General features: G+C 36.3%; 2 protein-coding genes across 2 annotated transcripts; one reads left to right on the top strand and one right to left on the bottom strand.

Annotated features, from left to right (window-relative positions):
- The first annotated feature begins 11357 nt into the window (after positions 1 to 11357).
- Positions 11358 to 14400, top strand: LOC113296916. Its single transcript, XM_026545279.1, has 4 exons — positions 11358 to 11823; positions 12141 to 12535; positions 12906 to 13102; positions 13730 to 14400. Exons 1-4 carry the CDS (start codon positions 11525 to 11527, stop codon positions 14159 to 14161), a joined length of 1323 nt encoding a protein of 440 aa, XP_026401064.1. The 5' UTR covers positions 11358 to 11524; the 3' UTR covers positions 14162 to 14400.
- A 246-nt stretch (positions 14401 to 14646) lies between these two features.
- On the bottom strand, positions 14647 to 17095 carry LOC113300651 (FACT complex subunit SPT16-like). The gene is made up of 2 exons (XM_026549852.1): positions 16897 to 17095; positions 14647 to 15615 (listed from the first exon to the last, which is right to left on the bottom strand). Exon 2 carries the CDS (start codon positions 15586 to 15588, stop codon positions 14755 to 14757), a length of 834 nt encoding a protein of 277 aa, XP_026405637.1. The 5' UTR covers positions 15589 to 15615; positions 16897 to 17095; the 3' UTR covers positions 14647 to 14754.
- Positions 17096 to 20275: the final 3180 nt, after the last annotated feature.

The following is a 20275-nucleotide window of genomic DNA, read 5'->3' on the forward strand; positions in this document are numbered from 1 at the left end:
TGGCTATGATCTGATTGCGAAATCTTTTAATTTATTTCACGATCAAATAAGAAAGATTCTATTGATATTTAAATATAAAATTTTAAAAACGAAACGCTTTTAATGATGTTTTATCGATCTTTGGTTCTCGAAGAGATGTGAGATTTGTTAATTTTAATTCTATCGACTCATTTCTGGCATTTCCAGTTCATTGGACCCATTTCTTTGGTTAATACTTAATATTCATGTTGTTCCGGTATTAGAAATTTAATTAAAGACCCTCCCCTTTTTTTAGTTAGGTGTTTTTAGCTTAGTTGGTCGAGAAAGGTTGAATCTTTCATGATTGATCGTCTTGAACAATCTGTTATGTTGAAGATGCAGATTAAAGAAAAGCGTTTTTTTCTTCATTTTCTGTATAAATTCTTTTGCTCATAGAATAAAAGATGGGGTTAATTAAATTGAATCCTTTGCGAAGACTTCTCCAGAAAAAAAGACCTTTCCATATAAAAAAAGAAAGTATGAAAGTATAGATTACTATGTGCCGATAGAACCAATGACTATTCATGATTCCATATTGAATCAATTCCATACCGGCTCCAAACTAGAGGAAAGTTATGGTAAAACTTCGTTTAAAACGATGTGGTAGAAAGCAACGTGCGACTTGAAGGACATGATCGGTTGTGGATTCTTACATCCACCATTTTATAAAAGAATGAAGGTGCTCTTGGCTCGACATAGTTTTTTCTGTTTCACTAGAACAATCCCTTTTTGTTGGGTTGTAAATAGTAGATGATGGAGCTCGAGTAGAAAGTCTTGATTCATTTCTCAGGGGAAAGGGTCTAGGGTTAGTGTCAATCAATAAGTCGGAACAACTTCGTAAGTATATCTTCAATATAGAAATCAAAAGGATCCAATTCGAGCAAACATTTCAAAAAAAGAAAATTCTTTTCTTGGAATTGTCAAAAAACTATTTTGATCAAAACAAAAGTGTATCGCATGGGAATCAATCCTTCATCTGATTCTTCGATAGAAAGAAATCACAAAAGGTATGTTGCTGCCGTTTTGAAAGATTAAAGATCACCGAAGTAATGTCTAAACCCAATGATTCAAAGCAAGGATAAAGGATCCTGGAACAAGAAAATACCATTTTCTGTTGTCTCAACAATAGGTTCGGTCAGGGCGAGGAATAAAAAATGGACTCTAAACAAGACAAAGCAAGGGGGTTAGAGACAGCTCAATAAATAAAATGCCTAAGCTTAAGGATTTTCCTTTGAGCTCTTTGATAATTATACAACTTGAGTTATGAGTACGAATGGTTTTTTCTTTTCTGCGAGAAGGAAGAAAAAAAGGAATGCAAAAAAAGTCTAATGGATTTGCTGATTTTCTCAATCTATTTGGAACTATATACATAAATTCAAATCATTCTTTCTCGAGCCGTACGAGGAGAAAACCTCCTATACGTTTCTAGGGGGCGTTGTTCATCTACATCTATTCCAATGAGCCATCTATCGAATCGTTGCAATTGATGTTTGATCCCGAAGAGAAGGAAGAGATCTTCGGAAAGTGGGTTTTTACGATCCGATAAAGAATCAAACTTATTCAAACGTTCCCGCTATTTTCTATTTCCTTGAAAAAGGCGCTCAACCCACAGGAACCGTTCATGATATTTCAAAGAAGGCAGAGGTGTTTAAGGAACTTCCCGTTAATCAAACGAACTTTAAATAATGAACAAAGAAAAAGAAAGTGGGGGTTCCATAATGTGAACTTAACTTCCCGTAATTTCTTCTTTTTTCACTCTTTTTATTTTCTATTTATACGAATTTACTATTAGATTGCTTTCATATAATCCCAAATTATCGATTCTCGAAAAAATGAAATATTTTTTCTTGATATGGTTTTTGTTAGGATGACACCAAGAAAAGGGGGTTAAGCTTGCTTATTGTCCCTTTAGTTATATTTGAGTTTTTTCTTTATGTTTTCAACGTTCATATTGACAATAGTGTATTGAACAAATATAATTGGATCGTGGATAAATAGATCTATTTATCCACGTCCCATAAGTTTTGTTTTTTACTTCATAAAAAAGTGTTCGTTAGATTTGCTGTAAGTTTAATCCTTTGATGTGTCCGTTCAATCTAATCTATTTCTTTTTTTATTTCGGTCGTATCTACACACCATAATTATATTATTTGGGTTGCTAACTCAACGGTAGAGTACTCGGCTTTTAAGTGCGGCTAGATTCTTTTACACATTTGGATGAAGCAACGGATTCTTCCATACCATTGGTAAAGTTTGTAAGACCACGACTGATCCTGAAAGGGAATGAATGGAAAAAATAGCATGTCGTATCAATGCAAAACTCTGAGAATTTTTCGTCCTTATCAGAGCGGTACAAAATATTGTTTGAATTCTTGGAGCGTGACAAAAGAAATTCACGGGTGGGTCGAGTGAATAAATGGATAGAGCCATACGGCTCCAATTATAGGGAAATAAAAAGCAACGGGCTTTTGTTCTTAATTTGAATGATTACCCGATCTAATTATACGTTAAAAATATATTAGTGCCTAACGCGGTAAAAGGTTTAAATGTCCCGACCTTTCTCTTCGAATTGTTTAAGTTCATTACTAAATGACAAGAAAAAATAATCTTAGTTGATTACGAACATAAGAATCAGAATTATAACTTATGATAAATAATTCATCAAAAGTTTACTCCTATCATAACAAAGAAAGTAGAGAGCGTAAATTTTGAGAAACAATGAGATCATGTTGCAATAATAAAATATGATAAATAAAGAACTATCTTATAAAATTTGAGTTATACACAAAGAAAAATCTCAAGTATTGCAATCATCGCCAATAAAATTATACATAAGCGAACTTCAATAATTGATAGATGATAAATATGAAGTAGTATTGCAAAACAAAAGCATATATAAATTTTATTCCCTAGTTTTTTTCTTATTAAATAAAAAAATAAGAATAAGTTTTTACAAGGAGTAAACTAAGAACAAAGATTCTTGAAGAATTGGTCATCATCTCCAAATTCCTTTTCACTATTCAACGCCACCAGAACATTAGGTTCGTGATGTTTAGCTTTGCGGCCTTCAATCAGTATTTGTCGCTGGTTGATAATTACTTCTTGAACCTTGAGAGTGTTCATGAAAACTTCTCCAAGAGTTTTCACTTCCAATTTTTTCTCCTTACCCTCTTTGAGATGAGTTGCAAAACTTTGATGGTTAGAAGACTTTGATCTTGGCTTCTTCATGCTTTTTATCTTTTACCTAAAATAAGTATTATTCCTCTTGTTCTCTTCACACCTCCAGTTTTTCACTTATATTGAGGATTGTCATTCAAACTTTGAAAAGAAAAGAGTTTAGCCATACTAACTAATCTTATATTGATCGGACTCTCGGATGAGTCGAAGCATATTCGTTAATCTTATTACTCATTCGCAGTAAGTTGACATATGTTACTTTCTTCTTGTATTTGTAACAATGTTTATAATCGCATCCTTCCAATGTGCACAAAATACAAATGCAAATATGATGTGTTTGTTTTGAAGCAGAATTTCAAGGTTAATTTCTACAAACAAAGACATTTGAGATGAACCTGAAACATCAACGTTAGATTTTTCACAAATAGGTGATGTATTCATTACATCAATTACAGAATCTGATGAGAGATCATAAAGATCGTTATCCATGTTTAAGTAGGTTACTTTCATCAGTTTTTCTATAAGAGCAAAAATATCAGTTTTTTATTTTGAATCTTAACAATCAGAGGTATCATCAATTGTCGCTGCAATGGCCTAGTGAAAACGCGGGGTACCAAAATACAAAACCAACTTTTTCTTAGGAAAACTGCATGGACTAAACTCAATTACAATTCCGAGAGTTACAACTTGGTGAATCTCAATCAGGAATTATAAGAAGAGCTTATATCTCTTTATCACATAATCAGAATGTAAATAGAGACAAGTATGTGATTCCAAAGATCAATATCCAAGATCGAACAAGTCGTATCCAACAAACAAGGATGGATATATGTACTCTGATTGATTTACGTACAACCTGTGGTATTTCAATTATAAAGATTGTCAATATGATGCGGAAAAACAAATAACACAGACACCAGAAATTTTGTTAACTAGGAAACCGCAAATGCAGAAAAACCCCGAGACCTTGTCCAGATTTGAACACCAAACTGTATGAAGTTGTTACATACACTATCCTACCATCAAAAATTCGGACTAGAATGTAGTTGAGACCGAATCTACGTACAATCACAGTGACTCAGTTATAGTCGCGCTCCTTATGCCTCTTGAATCCCTGCAGGACTCTGCGCAATTGATTACCTTAGCTAACGTCCTTTACAACCTAAGAGTTGTTTCAACTTAATTGAAGACTTTAAACCAATCTGCCTCCCACAGATAAGACCATATGTGAATTTCGTTCAGATCAAAGATCAATGTGCAATTGAAAAAGTCTAGCAAACCTCAAAATCCGGTCTTATGACTCTCGAAGAGCATCCTCGATTATTATTCACCTAATAAGTATATACTTGTGGAATCACAAAGTCTGAGACGAAGAAATTTTGTGATTTTTATCTATCTTTCTTGTTGGAGCAAGCTCAACAATCAAAGAAAGATCAGGATACACGAACTATCAAGATAAAGATAGTTGTACCTGGCTTCATGAATCCCTAGGTGAAGTTTTTTAGTGGCTAAACCGTAGAAAGGTTTGAAGGAGAGGACGACTCTAGTTTACAACAAGGACACACAAGAATAGTGTCAGGGATTCAAATATCCTTGTTGTTTGAGGTTCTCCTTATATAGACTGTTAAGATCAAGGTTTCTTTGGATTTAAGCTAAGGTAGCTTTGGAATTAAACAATCAACAATCACTGTTAGATGATAAAACTGACTTGAGATTAACATAACAGAATATACACTCTGGTTAGGATGAATCGTAACCGGATCGTGTACAATAACTTTTTCAGAAAAGGTCAACCGAAACTAGCCAGTTGAACGATAAGCTTAACCATTTTAATATAAAATTTTAAGACTTTAATCTTGAGTCACATATGTGATCAAAAATATCTGGATAGTTGTTTTAGAGAGTTGTTCAAATGTCAATTATCTCATAGAAATAATTCTAATGCATCTGAAAATATTCGACAGGGTAAGTACGTGTATTGTATTCCTGTTCGTGATTATTTTTTTCATTGTACATGTACCATGTTTGTATACCCTCAAGACAAAAATGGGTTCAAGAATCCACAGATCTTTTCCAGTTTGCATACTGGGTGTGCTTACCTTTTCCGGTTTAGAAACCAACAGAGCTTTAGCGGTTTGCATACTAGGTATGTGCACCTTCCTGGTTCACGAGTCAACATACCTTTTGTGGTATGGATAAGGGGTATACGTACCAAAAAGTCGTTGCCGAACTACAGGTACGTCGGTACGTGTACTGGGTACATGTACTTCCGCTCCGGATTTATAACAATTCTCCCAGTATGTGACCTGTATGCATACTGTCATGTATCCAGATTTACAGTAGTTCTATATCTCTCTAATAATCAATTCGAAACATTCCCGAATAATATCAATGACACATAAATTGTTCCAGGATATTTTCAAATGATTAAATCTTAAATCATAATTTAGGTCGTAAACAATAAATTGTTCTTAACAAAATTCATCAAGTATGAACAAATGTTCTTAAGCTTAATCAGTCATATTTCGAGAACGATACTCAAGATAAACTTGACTCGAAATTTCTATTATGTATGTAAAGTCATGTTATATTGTATCATAGATAGAAAGGTGAAAACTTGAGTAATAGGTGGTTAAGTCTTCACTTACCTTTTGTTGAAGAAGTTCTCCAAAAGCTTCGGTTGATCTTCGCCTTCAAACGGTAGAACGCAGTGATGTCTGGTAATCAACTACACACTTCTATCCTAATTCAAGACTTGACTAATTGTAGACTAGAAATCAAGATATAGTTTTGTAGACGGGGCAAAACGAGTTGCTAGTTTTCAAGGAATTTAGGAGACGACCGTGCAGAGGAAACTCCTTGAACCGAGTGAACTGTCTAAACCCACACAAATGTACTGCAAAAAGGGAGTGTTTTGAATTCGAGAGATCAATCTGTAGGACTCCGACCTAAACCAAGACAATGGCCGTTCCAGAGTCAATTCGTTCACAAGAGAGGATGGGTCGATCTGTAGGAGGGAAGATGACAAATGTGTGAGATTAATGGTGATCAAGGATTGTGAATATGTTTAAGGTTTCTGCAAATTCGATGAACTATTGAGTTCGAATAAGTTCTGAATGATTGATTGAATTCTTGAGAGTGAATGCTCGTATAAAATTCTTCTGTTAGATCAATGTTGTCGTTCAATTATGGATTCAGTGACTTATTTATATTGCTAGAAGTAGTAGACACATTGATCCCATGAAGTGTGACAGTTGCTGGAGTCAAATAGTGGGGAAGTGGGAAATTGTGTTAAAACCAGTTACTCATCGTGCAGAGACTTGGTTGATTGTCCACCCACTACTTTTCTAACTCCTCTAACTGTTTGCACGACTTGCTCACATTCTCATCGTGTATGAACATACGTGTTGTAGACCGCCAGACCAAAACCCTAGTTGATATCCCCCATGTGACACGATTGATGTCTCATGATTTTAATTAGTCAGTTGTTGACTTGATGAGACGATGAGTCTTTGTATTGCTGAGTTGAACATGATTTTCAAATGTTCTAGGACTCATGAATCGAACGTGTCTGTTGAGACAGAGGTACAATTGTCGAATAAATGTTGATAGTTAAGGTGAACAAATATTGTTCATTTGATGAATTGTTGAATATTGATAGTTGAACAAATATTCCTTAGTCTGAGCAAATATTGCTCATCTGATGAGTTATTGGTAGCAGAACCAAATAAAAATATTAATTTAAAATACTGGCATAACCGAGTATGATAATTAAAGTGTTGATTATGAGAGCAACATAAAAGTATTAGTGTTTGAATCTGGAATTATGAACCCTGGATTCGAAACCCTAATTTTGATCAATTGCTGATCAATTGATGATTTATTGAAAATCAACCACGGAGTGAATGAGAGACCGGCTACATGGGATGACGGGTCAACCATGTAGCGCCCAGGTGCTCGAGTGAGCAAATACCAAAGTCTCTTGAAGACCAATTAGTGAAAGGATGATTAAATGTTGGTTTAATTATTTATTAAAATAGTGCTCGTCTGAGCGTTAGATAAAGGGGTCATGGAGCCGGCCCTGGTTGGTCATGGGATCGACTGACGATCGTTTGATGAAATTCCAAGTTGTTTGGACGAGTTTTAGACCCAATGTGAACAAATTAGGTCAAAATGGTGAAAATATATGGGACCGGCTTCTTGCAAGCCAAAAGGCCAACCTTAGTCGGTCAAGGTAATATGCCCATGTCACCAAAGTGTTTGTGTCTCAGTCATGAGAATTTTGATATTTTCTGATGCGGGTTTGAGCAACATTTGAGAAAATACGAAGAAATTAAGGTTTTTTGCTCAAACGGAAGAACTTCATAAGATGAAGGAAATAATAATAATAAAATAAGAAGTCATAAAGTGTGGGACCGTCTATGGCTAAGGCATGGTCGGCCAGCCGGCCAATAAACCCGTTCCCATGAGACTTTCCCTAATTTTATATTATTTTCATGATTTGAAGGAAATATCATGAAATCAAGGAGTTTGTTGAAACGAAGGAGTTTCCTTAAAGTGGAGGAGTTTCCATGAGATGAAGGAAACAATAATGGTCACCTAGCTCAGCTGGTCATCTCCGTTTCCCAAAGTTTCATGCGCTCCAGGAGGTCCCAGGTTCGAGCCCTCAATGGCGTAATATTGCAGGAATTAGCCTGACAGGTAGAGTTAGTTTGCCCCCCTTGTGACACAATCTCAGCCCCCCATCTGCCGTTTCGGATCCCTTGGCTAGGTTACCCATGAGGCTCGCTGGTAGGCTAGCACAAAAACGTGTTCAATTAATGTAGTAGTACCTTGTTGGAGCTTAGCTTGTTAGGCTTCCAACTAGTTAATGTAATACTCTTTATCCAATAATAATAATAATAAGCATAAAAAAATAAATAATAATAATAATAAAAAACTTAAAAAGAAAGCCCGAAATTGTATTATCCTTCGTTCTCTCAATGAAATTGATCTTTCTAAATAATAATAATAATAATAATAATAATAACAAGGGGCATCTCGGACCGGCCACGGTAAAGGGCATAGTTGGCCAGCTAGTGGCCCAGTCCCATGAACCTTTCCTAATTTTATATTATTTTCATGATTTGAAGGAAATATCATGAAATTGAGGAATTTCATGTGATGAAGGAAATAATAAATAATAAATTAATAAGGAATCATAAGGTGTGGTACCGGCCACAACTAGGGCATAGCTGGCCGGCTAGTAGACCAGGTCCCATTCCACCTTTCCTAATTTTATATTATTTCCTTGGTGTGAAGGAAACACCATGAAACTGAAGAGTTTCCTCAAACGAAGGAGTTTTGTTCAAAAGAAGGAATTTTCATGAGATCAAGAAAAAATAATAAAATAAAGAATCAGGCATGGGACTGGCCACAACATGAATGGCCGCCGGTAGGCGCAGTCCCCTAGCGCCTTAGCTAATATTTTTTTTTTCTTCCTATTTCGCATAGGTTCATCGTTTCTTCGTATTTTTGAATGCTCGTTCGTGCATTATTGTTGAGTACACTTGCACCATTTTGGTCGGGGCTTACTCGATAGCGGCTGAGATGCCCGTACGTTGAATATTTATTACTAACCCGTAGAATTCTTTTGGGAAGAGCCATGAATTGAAGTAATGAAATATTATAAAGAACATTGAAAATTTTCTAGGAATTCAGTTAATGAATCTAGTGATTAGAAATAATTAATTTATGGCTCTATACTAGCACGCCGTCTAGGAGCATTAATTATTCAAGAATTGAGCGATATGAGCTTGTTGAAGCGTCATATTCCATTTATATAGTCGGGGAAAACATTGTTACATCCTGAAGACGTCATCGCTATATACTAGAAGGAAAGCTGTCTAGGAGCCGTCCAATCGTTCGATTCTATATAGAAGTAATTACTGAAATTGCTCAGTATCAAGAGATATGGCGTTGTCTCAGTTGAGAGACTGTATATTCACGTATGCTCTGAGAGACAATATACTCAGTCAAAGACTCTTGTGGCATGAGTTTTTCATGCTTCAATGAGAGATATGAGTCTCAATACTCATCTGATTGCTGGATCAAGAATATGTAAGATTGTGGTTTTACGATTTTAGCCTTTGTCGAAAATCCGCCATCAACAAGTTTTTATCAACTAAATTTGACAACAAGCTTGAGAAAACAACACTTATGAGTTCGACCGAGCAATGCTCTTAGCCTCTAACACCTTGGTTCCAATTTATTTTCTTAGGTTAGGAAATTCAATGACCAAGTGGCAAAAACTTTTACACTTAGTATATCGAGGCTTACCTTTATCATCACTATCTTGATTGTTCTTATTTTTAGGAGGAATACGATTGTGAAGTATGTTTAATGAAGATAGAGGTTCTCTAAAAACGTTTGTTTCTCTTCCTTGGAAGATATCTAAACTATTATGTGGTCAGAGTCACAATGGTGTCAAGATCTTCTTCTGAGTCTTCATTGTCATATTCACGACATTTCTCTGTCCCGAAAACACTTTTATCCTTTTCAAGATTATTATGCTTTTTATGGCTTTAAAGGCAATGAATTTTTCAATTTTTAAATGTAGTTCATGATCAAAGATTTTCAATTTTCCAACAAGTTCACTTCTTGAAAGTTTTGGAAAATCGTTTCATATCTTTTAGCATAATATCCTTATCAGAAATAGTATCTTGTTAGCAAAGACCTGAAATTTTTTAGCATAATATCCTTATCAGAAATAGTTTTTCATAAGGCATAAGGAACATTCACTATTTCTGAAAGTTTGTGGTCGAATTCTTCGGAGGACTCTTCATCAGACTTACGAAGCTTATCCGAGTCAGAAGTTAGCTTTTGAAGCATTGCTTCTTTTTTAGAGGTTTTCTCGTCAAATATGCTATCAAATACTTCCTCCGTTCCTTTTTAATAATCTGGTTTCTATAAATAAATGTTTCAAAAAAATAGACTGGTTTCCTAATTGGGAAAGTCAAATGTTACTTTAATTTTCTGGGACCATTTTTCTCTTAACTTCTTTTGATGACAAGTGTCATGTGGACCATTTCACTTTACTTCTTTTGCTGACAAGTGTCATGGGGACCATTTCACTTCACTTCTTTTATTGACAAGTGTCATGAGGACCACTTTCAATGATTAGTTCTCTTAATTTTCTTAAATTTTTCTAAAAACAAAACCAGCCTATTAAAATGGAACGGAGGGAGTATATCCCAAGCTTTTGTTGATGTCTCACATGTACACACAAGTATAAAAGGAAAAATTCTAAAAGTCATTCTAAATAAATAAAAAAACGTCACTATTTGGGGGCGGCAGCGCAGTAATTATTCCCTCTCGTGACCCTAGTTAGTAAGTTCGCGGATGATTCGCGAATCATTCGCGAATTTTTCCGTATCACGAATTTTACCGTCTTATTCGCGTACGTTTGCAACTCCGAACCCAAGTCGCGTATTATGTGGCATTCCCGAATTATTCGCGAACCGTTCACGAATTTTACGTATCCCGAATGATACGTCCGCTTAATTCGCCATAAATTCTTTAGCTTTTACTTTTCAAAGACTCCATTTTTTGGGCTTTACTGCCTCCCGAGCATACACGACCGAATATTAGACGTGTTGTGATTTTTATGAAACAAAAACGACCGAAGAGATTTGAAGGTGAAGGTGAGAGAGATCTCAAACTCACTAACCAAGCATCTAAACCACCATACGACGTCCTCTTGGATAACTAATGTTGTATATATTATTAATATCATCATATTAAGTTTATTTTTTCTTTAAATAACTCACACATATGCATAAAAATTGGTGTATGACCTTATAAATACAAATTATTTGTTATATATAGATACCGAATTTTCATAGCCGAACTCACATTTATAAATCGAATCATACACGTACGTATGCCGTTCCGAATTACTGACGAATCACGTCCCGTTGACCGAATTTTGGACCGAATCTGAATTTTACAAAACCGTATAATACTCGTACGTTTACCGTTCCGTACGTTTGCCGAATCCCGAATTGCTAACTAGGCTCGTGACTACCTTTACTCTACAAAGTAAAATTATTTGACTATATCTGTAGAGTGTAGACTAGACGATAGGTGTACCACTTTTGACTTCCATTTTCTACAAGTACTACTTTAACTTCCATTTCTACAGGTTTCTCCCTCACAACAACAAACAGATTCAAGCTCCTAAAAAGCTGAAAGAAAAAGAAAGAAAATAATCTCTACGAAGAAACCCATTTCTCTATAACCCAATTCAGTTGAGAGTGAAGCTCTAACAGTGACGACGACGACGACGACGATGAGCAATAACAGAACAAAGATCCGCATTGGTGGATTAGGAATTGCAGCTATTTCTTATATTGCTATAGATTACTTGAGACATGTATCACCAATTTGGCATGAAAGATTACAACCATGTCTTTGGGGTGTTCTTGCTCTAGCAATAGTATCTCGTGTACCCTTTTACAAACATTGGTCATCTGAATTACGTTCTGCAATTCCATTTATAGCTTCATTGGTTTTTCTGCTTTCTACTCTTCTCTTTGAAGTGTTAACTGTTAGATTTGTTACTGCTGTTCTTGGTCTTGATTGGCACAGGTAATACCTTTATTGAACTTGATCTCATTTATTAGAATTAACTACTTTCGTAAATGGGTTTCGGTTTCAATTTAACTTTCCTAAACTTTGAGATTTGATTTTCCATTTTTGGGGCATCTTTATTGAACTCACTTTCTCCGATTATTATGTGTTTAGCCATTATTAGAAATGTGAATTAGTTAAGTAGTACAGGGAGTTTGATATTGTTTTTGGGCATACCCTAATTCTTGGCTGAGTTATATACTACTGTTGGTCACATTGAGATGGAATTTCTTGGAAGAGATTGTACGACTCAAAGGCCGTGTTAATGTTGACAGAGAAACCGCTCCTCTTCCTGACCCTGGCCAGTGGTTACTGCTAGCATTGAATGAGAAACTACCTTCATCTATTGTTGAGATATTGAGAGCTCGTATCATTGGGTTGCACCATTATCTGATGCTATTTATGATGCTGGCATTTTCGGTGGTATTCGACTCTGTCAAAGCTCCTGGACTTGGGTTAGGTGCAAGATACATGTTTACAATGGCAGTTGGTCGGTTACTCCGAGCCATAACATTTGCGTCAACGATTCTGCCATCGGTTCGGCCATGGTGTGCTTCATCTAGGTTTCCCGTCCCATCACATCCTCATTCTTGGGCACAGACTTATTATGTTCCATATTCTTCAGATGCTACTGCTATACGGCAGCTGATTCAACATGATGTAGCTTACGGTATGTGCACAACAATCTCCCGTAATCGAACCTTGTAATTATATTTACACAAATGTTTAATTTGTGGTGTGCATTCATCTCTAAACCCTACTTTCCTGTTGCATTTTGTTACCAATCATCAATCATTTTCATCTACTATCCTCGAATCAGTAAGATGTTGTGTTCGATTTTTTTTGGCACTAGTGCAACTCGTACAACTTTACCATTTCTACTGAGTGGAACCTTCTTTTCATCATCAAAAAAGCTAAAAACTAAAAATTCGGATACCACTGTCAGACTTTTCATAAGCATTACTATGTCCTGATAGTATCAAATTGTTCTTCTTGGCGGATTGATGATCTCTTTAATACTTCTCCCTGTTTGTTTTCAGCTGATCCAGTAGGGAATTACCCTGGGGATCACCGTCCAGATTGGGGGTCAATGAGTTTCCTTATAGATTTCCTACGCCCTACTGCTTCAGAAGGACCGGCATGGTACCATTTGTTAACAGCAGCTGGTGGAGGGTGCAATGATCTTATTTACAGTGGGCACATGTTTGTTGCCGTATTGACAGCGATGGCTTGGACGGTATGTTGTTACCCTAGTGCTTAGTTTAAGCTGGCATAATTTGAAACATGAAACAAGTTTATTGGCTAGTTGTTAGTCAGAAGTGTCAAGTATAATCTGACTCGAACAATAAACTACCCAAGGTTGACCATTGATTCCAAAACTATCATTTTTATAACAAACTGCATTTGCTCAAATACAACAACAGTCTAGTTTGGAGGTTGGATGGGCATGCAACTGTTGAGATGTTTTCCAAGTTTCAACTGTAGGTTTTCCTCAATTGTTCGATCACATGTCTCACAAATTTTAGACAGGGTTGTGCATCTTTTGGGAGATTAGTCAAATGAGTTTGCTGAGTACTCTCATGGTAAAATCGTGGCTCAAAATTTCTTGCGAATGATACATAAGCAAACCTGTCCTTGATACATGAGCAAACCGGTCCTTTTACTCAAAATTTGGCCATTTGACACCATCTGCTTCATTTCTATTCCTGTAGGCGAACATTTTCACATTGCTGCTGCACAAGTGTCGATTTTACTTCCTGAATCACGCAACATTTCTTTTGCATGCATGCATCCAAACAAACTAGTGTTCAGGTGCTCTATTTTACATGTGGCAAATACAATAATGATGCATCCATGTATGCAGGAAGCTTATGGAGGGTGGACCTCTGGGTTTATATGGGCTCTAGTCATACATAGTGCGCAGAGAGAGGTAAGGGAACGGCATCATTACAGCGTGGACTGTGTGGTGGCGATTTATGTGGGTTACCTTTTATGGAGGACGACGGGTTTCATTTGGTCTTCAAAAGATAATGCATCAATAAGAAACTTGAAAAGGCTAGTTAAGCTCGATAAGATTCAAGGCCAACTTTTCCGAGCTGCGAAAGATTCAGACATGGATAAAGTAAGAAATTTACTGAATGAGATAGAGGTTGAGTCGTCATCGAGCAGTTCTGGTAAAAGTGGTGGTAAGAATGAGGAACCTACTCAATTGGCAATGTGGGTGTTCGCCTGTTTTACCACAATTTTCTCGCTTACTGTTGTTTTTCTTGCTTTTATTTGGACTAGTGATGGTTAAACAATGTACATCACTCTAGCTACTCCACATGGTCTCTGAGAATCTCTGGTGAAGCTATGTATGTGTCGTTGTCGGTGTTGTTAAGTAGTGATTTATCTAGTCCTCTACCTGTTATCCTGTTGTATTGTATTTTGAAGTTCATGTATCATCACCAGCTCTATGTATTGCGGTTGAACTATTGCATAAATATGATGGAAATTTAATCATATATGGCTATATAGACACCAGTTCCAGTGTTACTTGACGTGTCTATGGCTCCATTTATGCTGCAAGGAAATATCAATTCTGGATCGTTGAACATCTTTCAGGGCTCAGATTTCTGAAAAGGCTTAGATTTGAACAGAGATAGTACAAAGGTGACAAACAAATGCTTTACCATTATACCTTCAGCCTCGAGTCTTATTTTGGTTTTGAGGCAGGGCATCTCTCTTGCTGTCCTTGGGACATGTACTAACACTTATATTTACACACGTACAAGCATAATCATCCTGAATTACCATTTTTTTTGCTTAACAATAAATATATTGAAACCAAAAATACAACTGAATACACTCAAAATTTCAGTGGACAAAAGAATCCTGGATTAGCGAAAACTATGTCAGGCCAAAGACGGACTCTACCTTGGATTTCTTAACTATCTCACTAAATGAATAATGTGATATAGGTACCCACCTCAATTTGGCTTGAACTCTTAAGACAAAGATCTTTAAATCCTCGTTGTGGCCATAATCACTGGTTTGCTTCTCTTTCTCGATCTCATTTGAATCATCATCAGATCTCCTCTGTACCACAGGGGTCGGCGCTAATCGCAATTGGATTTCCTCTGTCTTTTTTGTCCCCACCTTAACCGGGCGAACCAAGTGGAAGTGCAAGAGAGGTGGCATCTTCTTCTCTTCTTCAACTCGGTAAATAGCTTGCTTTACATCCTTATACAGAAAACACACATTGAATTGGGAACTGGAGGTTACATATCTAAACCCGTTTACATGGGATTGAAGGGTGCCAACAATGGTCTCTTCATTTTGGTCTTTTACCTCAGGAAAGATTGCAGCGTCAGTTAACTCTATAACCTTGGACTTTTTATCCATCATCAGTTTGTTGTCAACACAATCTTTATTCCTAGATTTACTCTTTTTCGATATACCAGATTTTCTCCCAGGCTTTAATACATGTACTAACCCAGTCTTTTTGTCGGAACTATCTGTAGTCTTAGACTGATCCTCTTCCAGTAGTCTCCTGGCAGTTACTCTGTCTAATTCATCAGCCAGTCTTGCCTGATTAACCTTGAGCATCTCTTCCTGTATATACCTGCGCACATACTCTTTCTGTTCGTCCTCAGTACAGACACAATTCTGATACTTAAGTTCGGCTTTTTCTTTAGCAATTTCATAACCACGAGTAAGAAATGGGCATTTAGGTAACCCCATTGAAAAGAGACGTAAAAGTAAATCCGTCTGGAAACAGAAGAGAAAGAAAAGAATTATCCCTTGGTATCAAAACTGCGAGAACTACAGAGAAAAAAAACACAAAATAATGAATATCCTATAATGCATGTATTACCTAAGAATCAGGGAGGCTACGCAAGTTGTTTCGAGAATCAATCCTCCTAACAACTAACGCCACTACATAATGAGTATGAGGGAACTAAGCCAATTTCTAGATTATGATGAGAGACAGCCACAGGGATGTCATAAAAGAAACAAAAAACATACTAATATTGTGTCTGAACTTTGGGTGCAGTTACTTGCACTATAACATTCGTTCAAAGTTAACATGTACAGCAACCAGTATGGATGTAACAAAACTAAAATTAGCATACTAACACACACATATACAATCCTGGTTGCTTTTTTTTTTTACAAGCCCAGGTTGTAACACCTCATACCAGTCTCGATTCAGACACAACAAAAATTAATTTGAAAAAATATCTTCATACAGTGAGGAGAAAACAGCATCACTTAAAAATCAGTTCTGGATCATGTATGTATACAAATTATGAGATGGAAATCGAGCAATAACAAGTACACATGTCTAATAAAATATCATTCGTAACAACAGTTCAAAACCCTGGAAGTAAAAATTAGAACACAGATTAGGGGGGAAAAGAATGAAGGAAATTAAAACTTAAACTGTTAACAAAAATGAAGAAACTAGGCCACTTTCTAGATTTCTGATGAAAGACAGGGATGTCATGTCTAATTGCCGAAAAAAAAAACAAACAAGAAACACATACTTGCAAACCATAATGTGAAGTGTTATACGTGAATTATGGGCATAGTTACTTGCAGTATAGCATTCGTATAAATTTAACAGGAAAAACAACCAGTATGGACATAACAACTAAATCCAAAAGATGCACATATTAAGCATACTCCATATATAATCCTGGTTGGTTTAATCTTATTACACCTGGTACCAGTCTCCAATTCGGAACCAACAAGTGACAATTGATCTTAGCAACATCTTTAAACAGTGAGGATTAAACATATACAACGCACAACTCAAAGATTCACATCATTTAGTACTGGATCATGTATGGATATACAAATTATGAAATGGAAATCAAGCAATAAGAGCATATAAGTAAACATACATGTCTCAGTAAATATCATTCTTAACAACAATTCGAAACCCTAGAAGTAAAAATTAGGGGAGAAATAGGTGAAAAAAAGGAACTAAAAACTTAAAATGTTCACAAAAATGATCAGTTGCATGAATCATGTCAATATACATACCTAAATCGTTAATCAGAAGAGTAGAGAGATCTAATTTTTTATGCTTCTCGTCTCGCTCTCAACAGAGAGAGGGTTACAAATTTTCCTCTGATGCTGGATTCTTCTTTGGTATTCGACCCTGTCAAGACTGAATGTGAAGTTCATCGGCAACTTTTAAGTATAGCTAAGACTGAATGCCAAGACTCGGGTTAGGCGCGCAGTTGGTCGGTCGGTTACTTGGAGCCATTAAATTTGCTTCAGCGATTCAGCCATCCCATCTAGGGCTGCACATGGGCGGGTATGGGCGGGTATAAGCTAAAACCAACCTCGCACCCACAGACTGCGGGTTTTTCTTTTCATAACCAACCACGCACCCACAAACAGCGGGCGGGTTTTGTTACCCGCCCGCTACGGGTTGGGCGGGTATGGGTTTAAACGGGTTTAAACCCGCTTTATATTCAAGTATTTAGAGTAACTTCTATTCTCCTTGATTAAGTGAGAAAAAAAATAAAACCCCCAAAATATTCATACCTAGGAAGTTCACAGATGAAGATTAAGTGTTGAATCTGTTGATTTTTCGATTGTTGTCGATTTCTGGTGAAGATTCGAAGTTGTTGTTGTCGATTTCTGGTGAAGATTTCTGGTAATTGTCGTTCGTAGGTGAAGAAGAAGAACTGAGGAGGAAGAAGAGGAGAGGCCGAACAGAGAGAAGAGTGTAGAAAGTGAACGAGGGTTATCAGTTATCCTATCTACTAGTATTAGGGTTTCATAATGGACGATTAGGATTAGTTTTATCTAATGGTATATAATCTGCGGGTTTTTTGGGTGGGTATGGGCGGGTATTAGCTTAAACCAACCTCGCACCCACAAACAGCGGGTTTTTTTTTCATAACCAACCCCGCACCCACAATGAGCGGGTATGGATTAAAAACCCACGGATTTAGCGGGTACGGGTAGGTTTGGGTATCGTGGGCGGATCTTGCGCAGCCCTACCCATCACATTCTCATTCTTGGGCACATACTTGCCATAACATAAGAAGCCCACACCTATAAATCCTAAGGTGGGCCAATTTGGTCGATCTACGGTGGTCCACCTCTAGCAAAGACGGATGTGAAGAGGTCGTTGAGAGATAAACATGTTGTTTGTTTTTTCCTAACTCGTTATATAAAATAGTAACATTTTTTTTAGTATAATCAGATATTCGTATAACAAGTCAGGTATAAAATGATATCTAACTCAAACAGGTTTGAGTCAAACTTCGAGTTGGACATCAGACAAATGAAAGGCAAACACCTGACATCTGACTCGCCCTGAATCACATACAGATCTGAATCAGACCTAAATACACAAGGTAAAAGTGAAGTACTAAAACATATAAATTTTGGTTTTGTGGTCTAATTTTGGTTTTCAAGCGGGGAGTTTCTCTTTCCGATCTAAAAAAATTTAACTGCCATTCTCGTACCAGTAGGGAGGCAAAAATGATTCCAGTCTTGTAATGTGTAAATCTCTAGAACATGGTCTTTGTCACTTTTTTTTACTCAAAAAGGGCAAAGTATATTGAATAGAAAAGCATGGTTACCGCAAGGGAATGGCTGCCATGAAAAGAGTTACTATAAAGGCTACAAAGTAGCCAAGAAACCCAAAAGAACCAAAAGATATCCTAAAACTAAAATAACAGGGAGAAAACATAAACAAAAAAGTTGGCTGCCAACCAGTTTAGGTCGATCCCATCACTCCTTCCCAATTGCACAACAAACTGTTTAAAGAGATGTTATCAAAAATCTTGGTACCTAAAGACCAGTTACGGAGCCGGTATTTAACTTCATTCAAGAGTTGATTAAAGTGCTTGCATTTTCCTTGATAAAATATTTCATTCCTTTCATTTCAAACAACCCACCAAATAGCAAAAGGAATCATGCTCCACAACTTATTCTTCATGGTATTACCTTTCTTCTTATTCCATTCTCAAATAGTTGTTTTTACATCTTCTCTAAAAACCCAGACTAACTTGAAACTAGTGAAGAAAAAATTCTTGAGTTTTCTTGTCTCATCACGATGCAAAAAAAAATGTGAATTAGACTCAGCAACCTTCTTGCACATAATGCAACCATTTATAATAATATAATTATGTAGTGTATCTAGTGTTGGGGCTGCATTGTAGCATAGGTTCCAAGTAAAAGAGACTATTTTTTGTGGAACTCTTGGATTCCATAAGCTTTTGTGGGGGAATCTGATATAACCTGCAAATTCAATAGCATTATAACAAGATTTTACATAGTAATTGTTACCAGAATTCCAAAATAGGTAATCATCTCCAGACTCAGTTAGAATTGGTGCATTAATTTGAATCGGAAGTTCTGCAACCATTCCCACTTCATCTTCCTTAAGGTTTCTGATGAAATTGAAATCCCAAGCAGCGTTGTTATTAGTGAACTTTACCATGTCTCTTATAGTAGCAGATTTATTTATTGATAATCTGTAAAAAGAAGGATATAAGATTGCTAGTGAATGCTCCCCTATCCACACATCATTCCAGAAAGAACATTTATTGCCACTTTGAACGTGCATTGTTGACTGTTGTTGAATAATGCTTTTAGATTTTAGGATGCCTGCCAACAAACTCTTACCCACAGATCTTTTAGAATCATTTGGTAATAGAGCATTTTCGAAACCACCAAATTTTGGATGTATAATTGACCTCCAGAAAGCCTCTTTCCGTATTATATATCCAGATCCACTTAGCATGTAAAGCTCTATCAGTGAGTCTAAACCTTTTTAAACAAACACCACTTCTTTGTTTAGATAACCTTTTTCCATACCACCCAACATTTCTTTTTGCCAGTAACCCAAAGAAAACTTTACTGCTTCTAAACAACTCAGAACATGCCCTTTACTGCTTCTAAACAACTCAGAACATGAACCATTTTCTTTTTGACAATGAGTCACCTTGTCTTACCCCTTTACTTCCTTTAAACAACTCATAACATGAACCATTGAGATAAATAGAGAATCCGACATTTGAAATACACCAATGAATCCACTTCGTCCAAAAATTCCCAAAACCAAACCTAGACATTGTGTAGTCTAAACAACTCCAGTTTATATTGTCAAAAGCTTTTTGCAGATCCACTTTGACCACTAAGACATGAGTATTTGATCTTTCCCTTGCATCCATCAATTCAGAGGCAATAACAATTCCATCTGTAACCTGTCTCTCATCTACAAAACCTCCTTATAATTTATAGAGTATAGTTTCCATTACAATTTTTATTATGTCAGCAAGACACTTAGAGATGATTTTGTAAATGCCACCTATAAGACTAATGGCTCTGAAATTATGCATAGTAATTGCACCCTCATATTTTGGCAGAAGAATAAAGTTGGTGCAATTGAGTCTAT

This window comes from Papaver somniferum, chromosome 7 (genome assembly GCF_003573695.1).
Source record: "Papaver somniferum cultivar HN1 chromosome 7, ASM357369v1, whole genome shotgun sequence".
Taxonomy (NCBI): Eukaryota; Viridiplantae; Streptophyta; class Magnoliopsida; order Ranunculales; family Papaveraceae; genus Papaver; species Papaver somniferum.

What these genes read in the sequence shown, in the direction of transcription:
- LOC113296916 (XM_026545279.1), top strand. Translation starts at nt 11,525, where the DNA reads ATGAGCAATAACAGAACAAAGATCCGCATTGGTGGATTAGGAATTGCA. An exon ending in TCAACATGATGTAGCTTACG is followed by an intron (nt 12,536 to 12,905) that starts GTATGTGCACAA and finishes GTTTGTTTTCAG; the next exon opens with CTGATCCAGTAGGGAATTAC. An exon ending in TGACAGCGATGGCTTGGACG is followed by an intron (nt 13,103 to 13,729) that starts GTATGTTGTTAC and finishes CCATGTATGCAG; the next exon opens with GAAGCTTATGGAGGGTGGAC.
- LOC113300651 (XM_026549852.1), bottom strand. Translation starts at nt 15,588, where the DNA reads ATGGGGTTACCTAAATGCCCATTTCTTACTCGTGGTTATGAAATTGCT.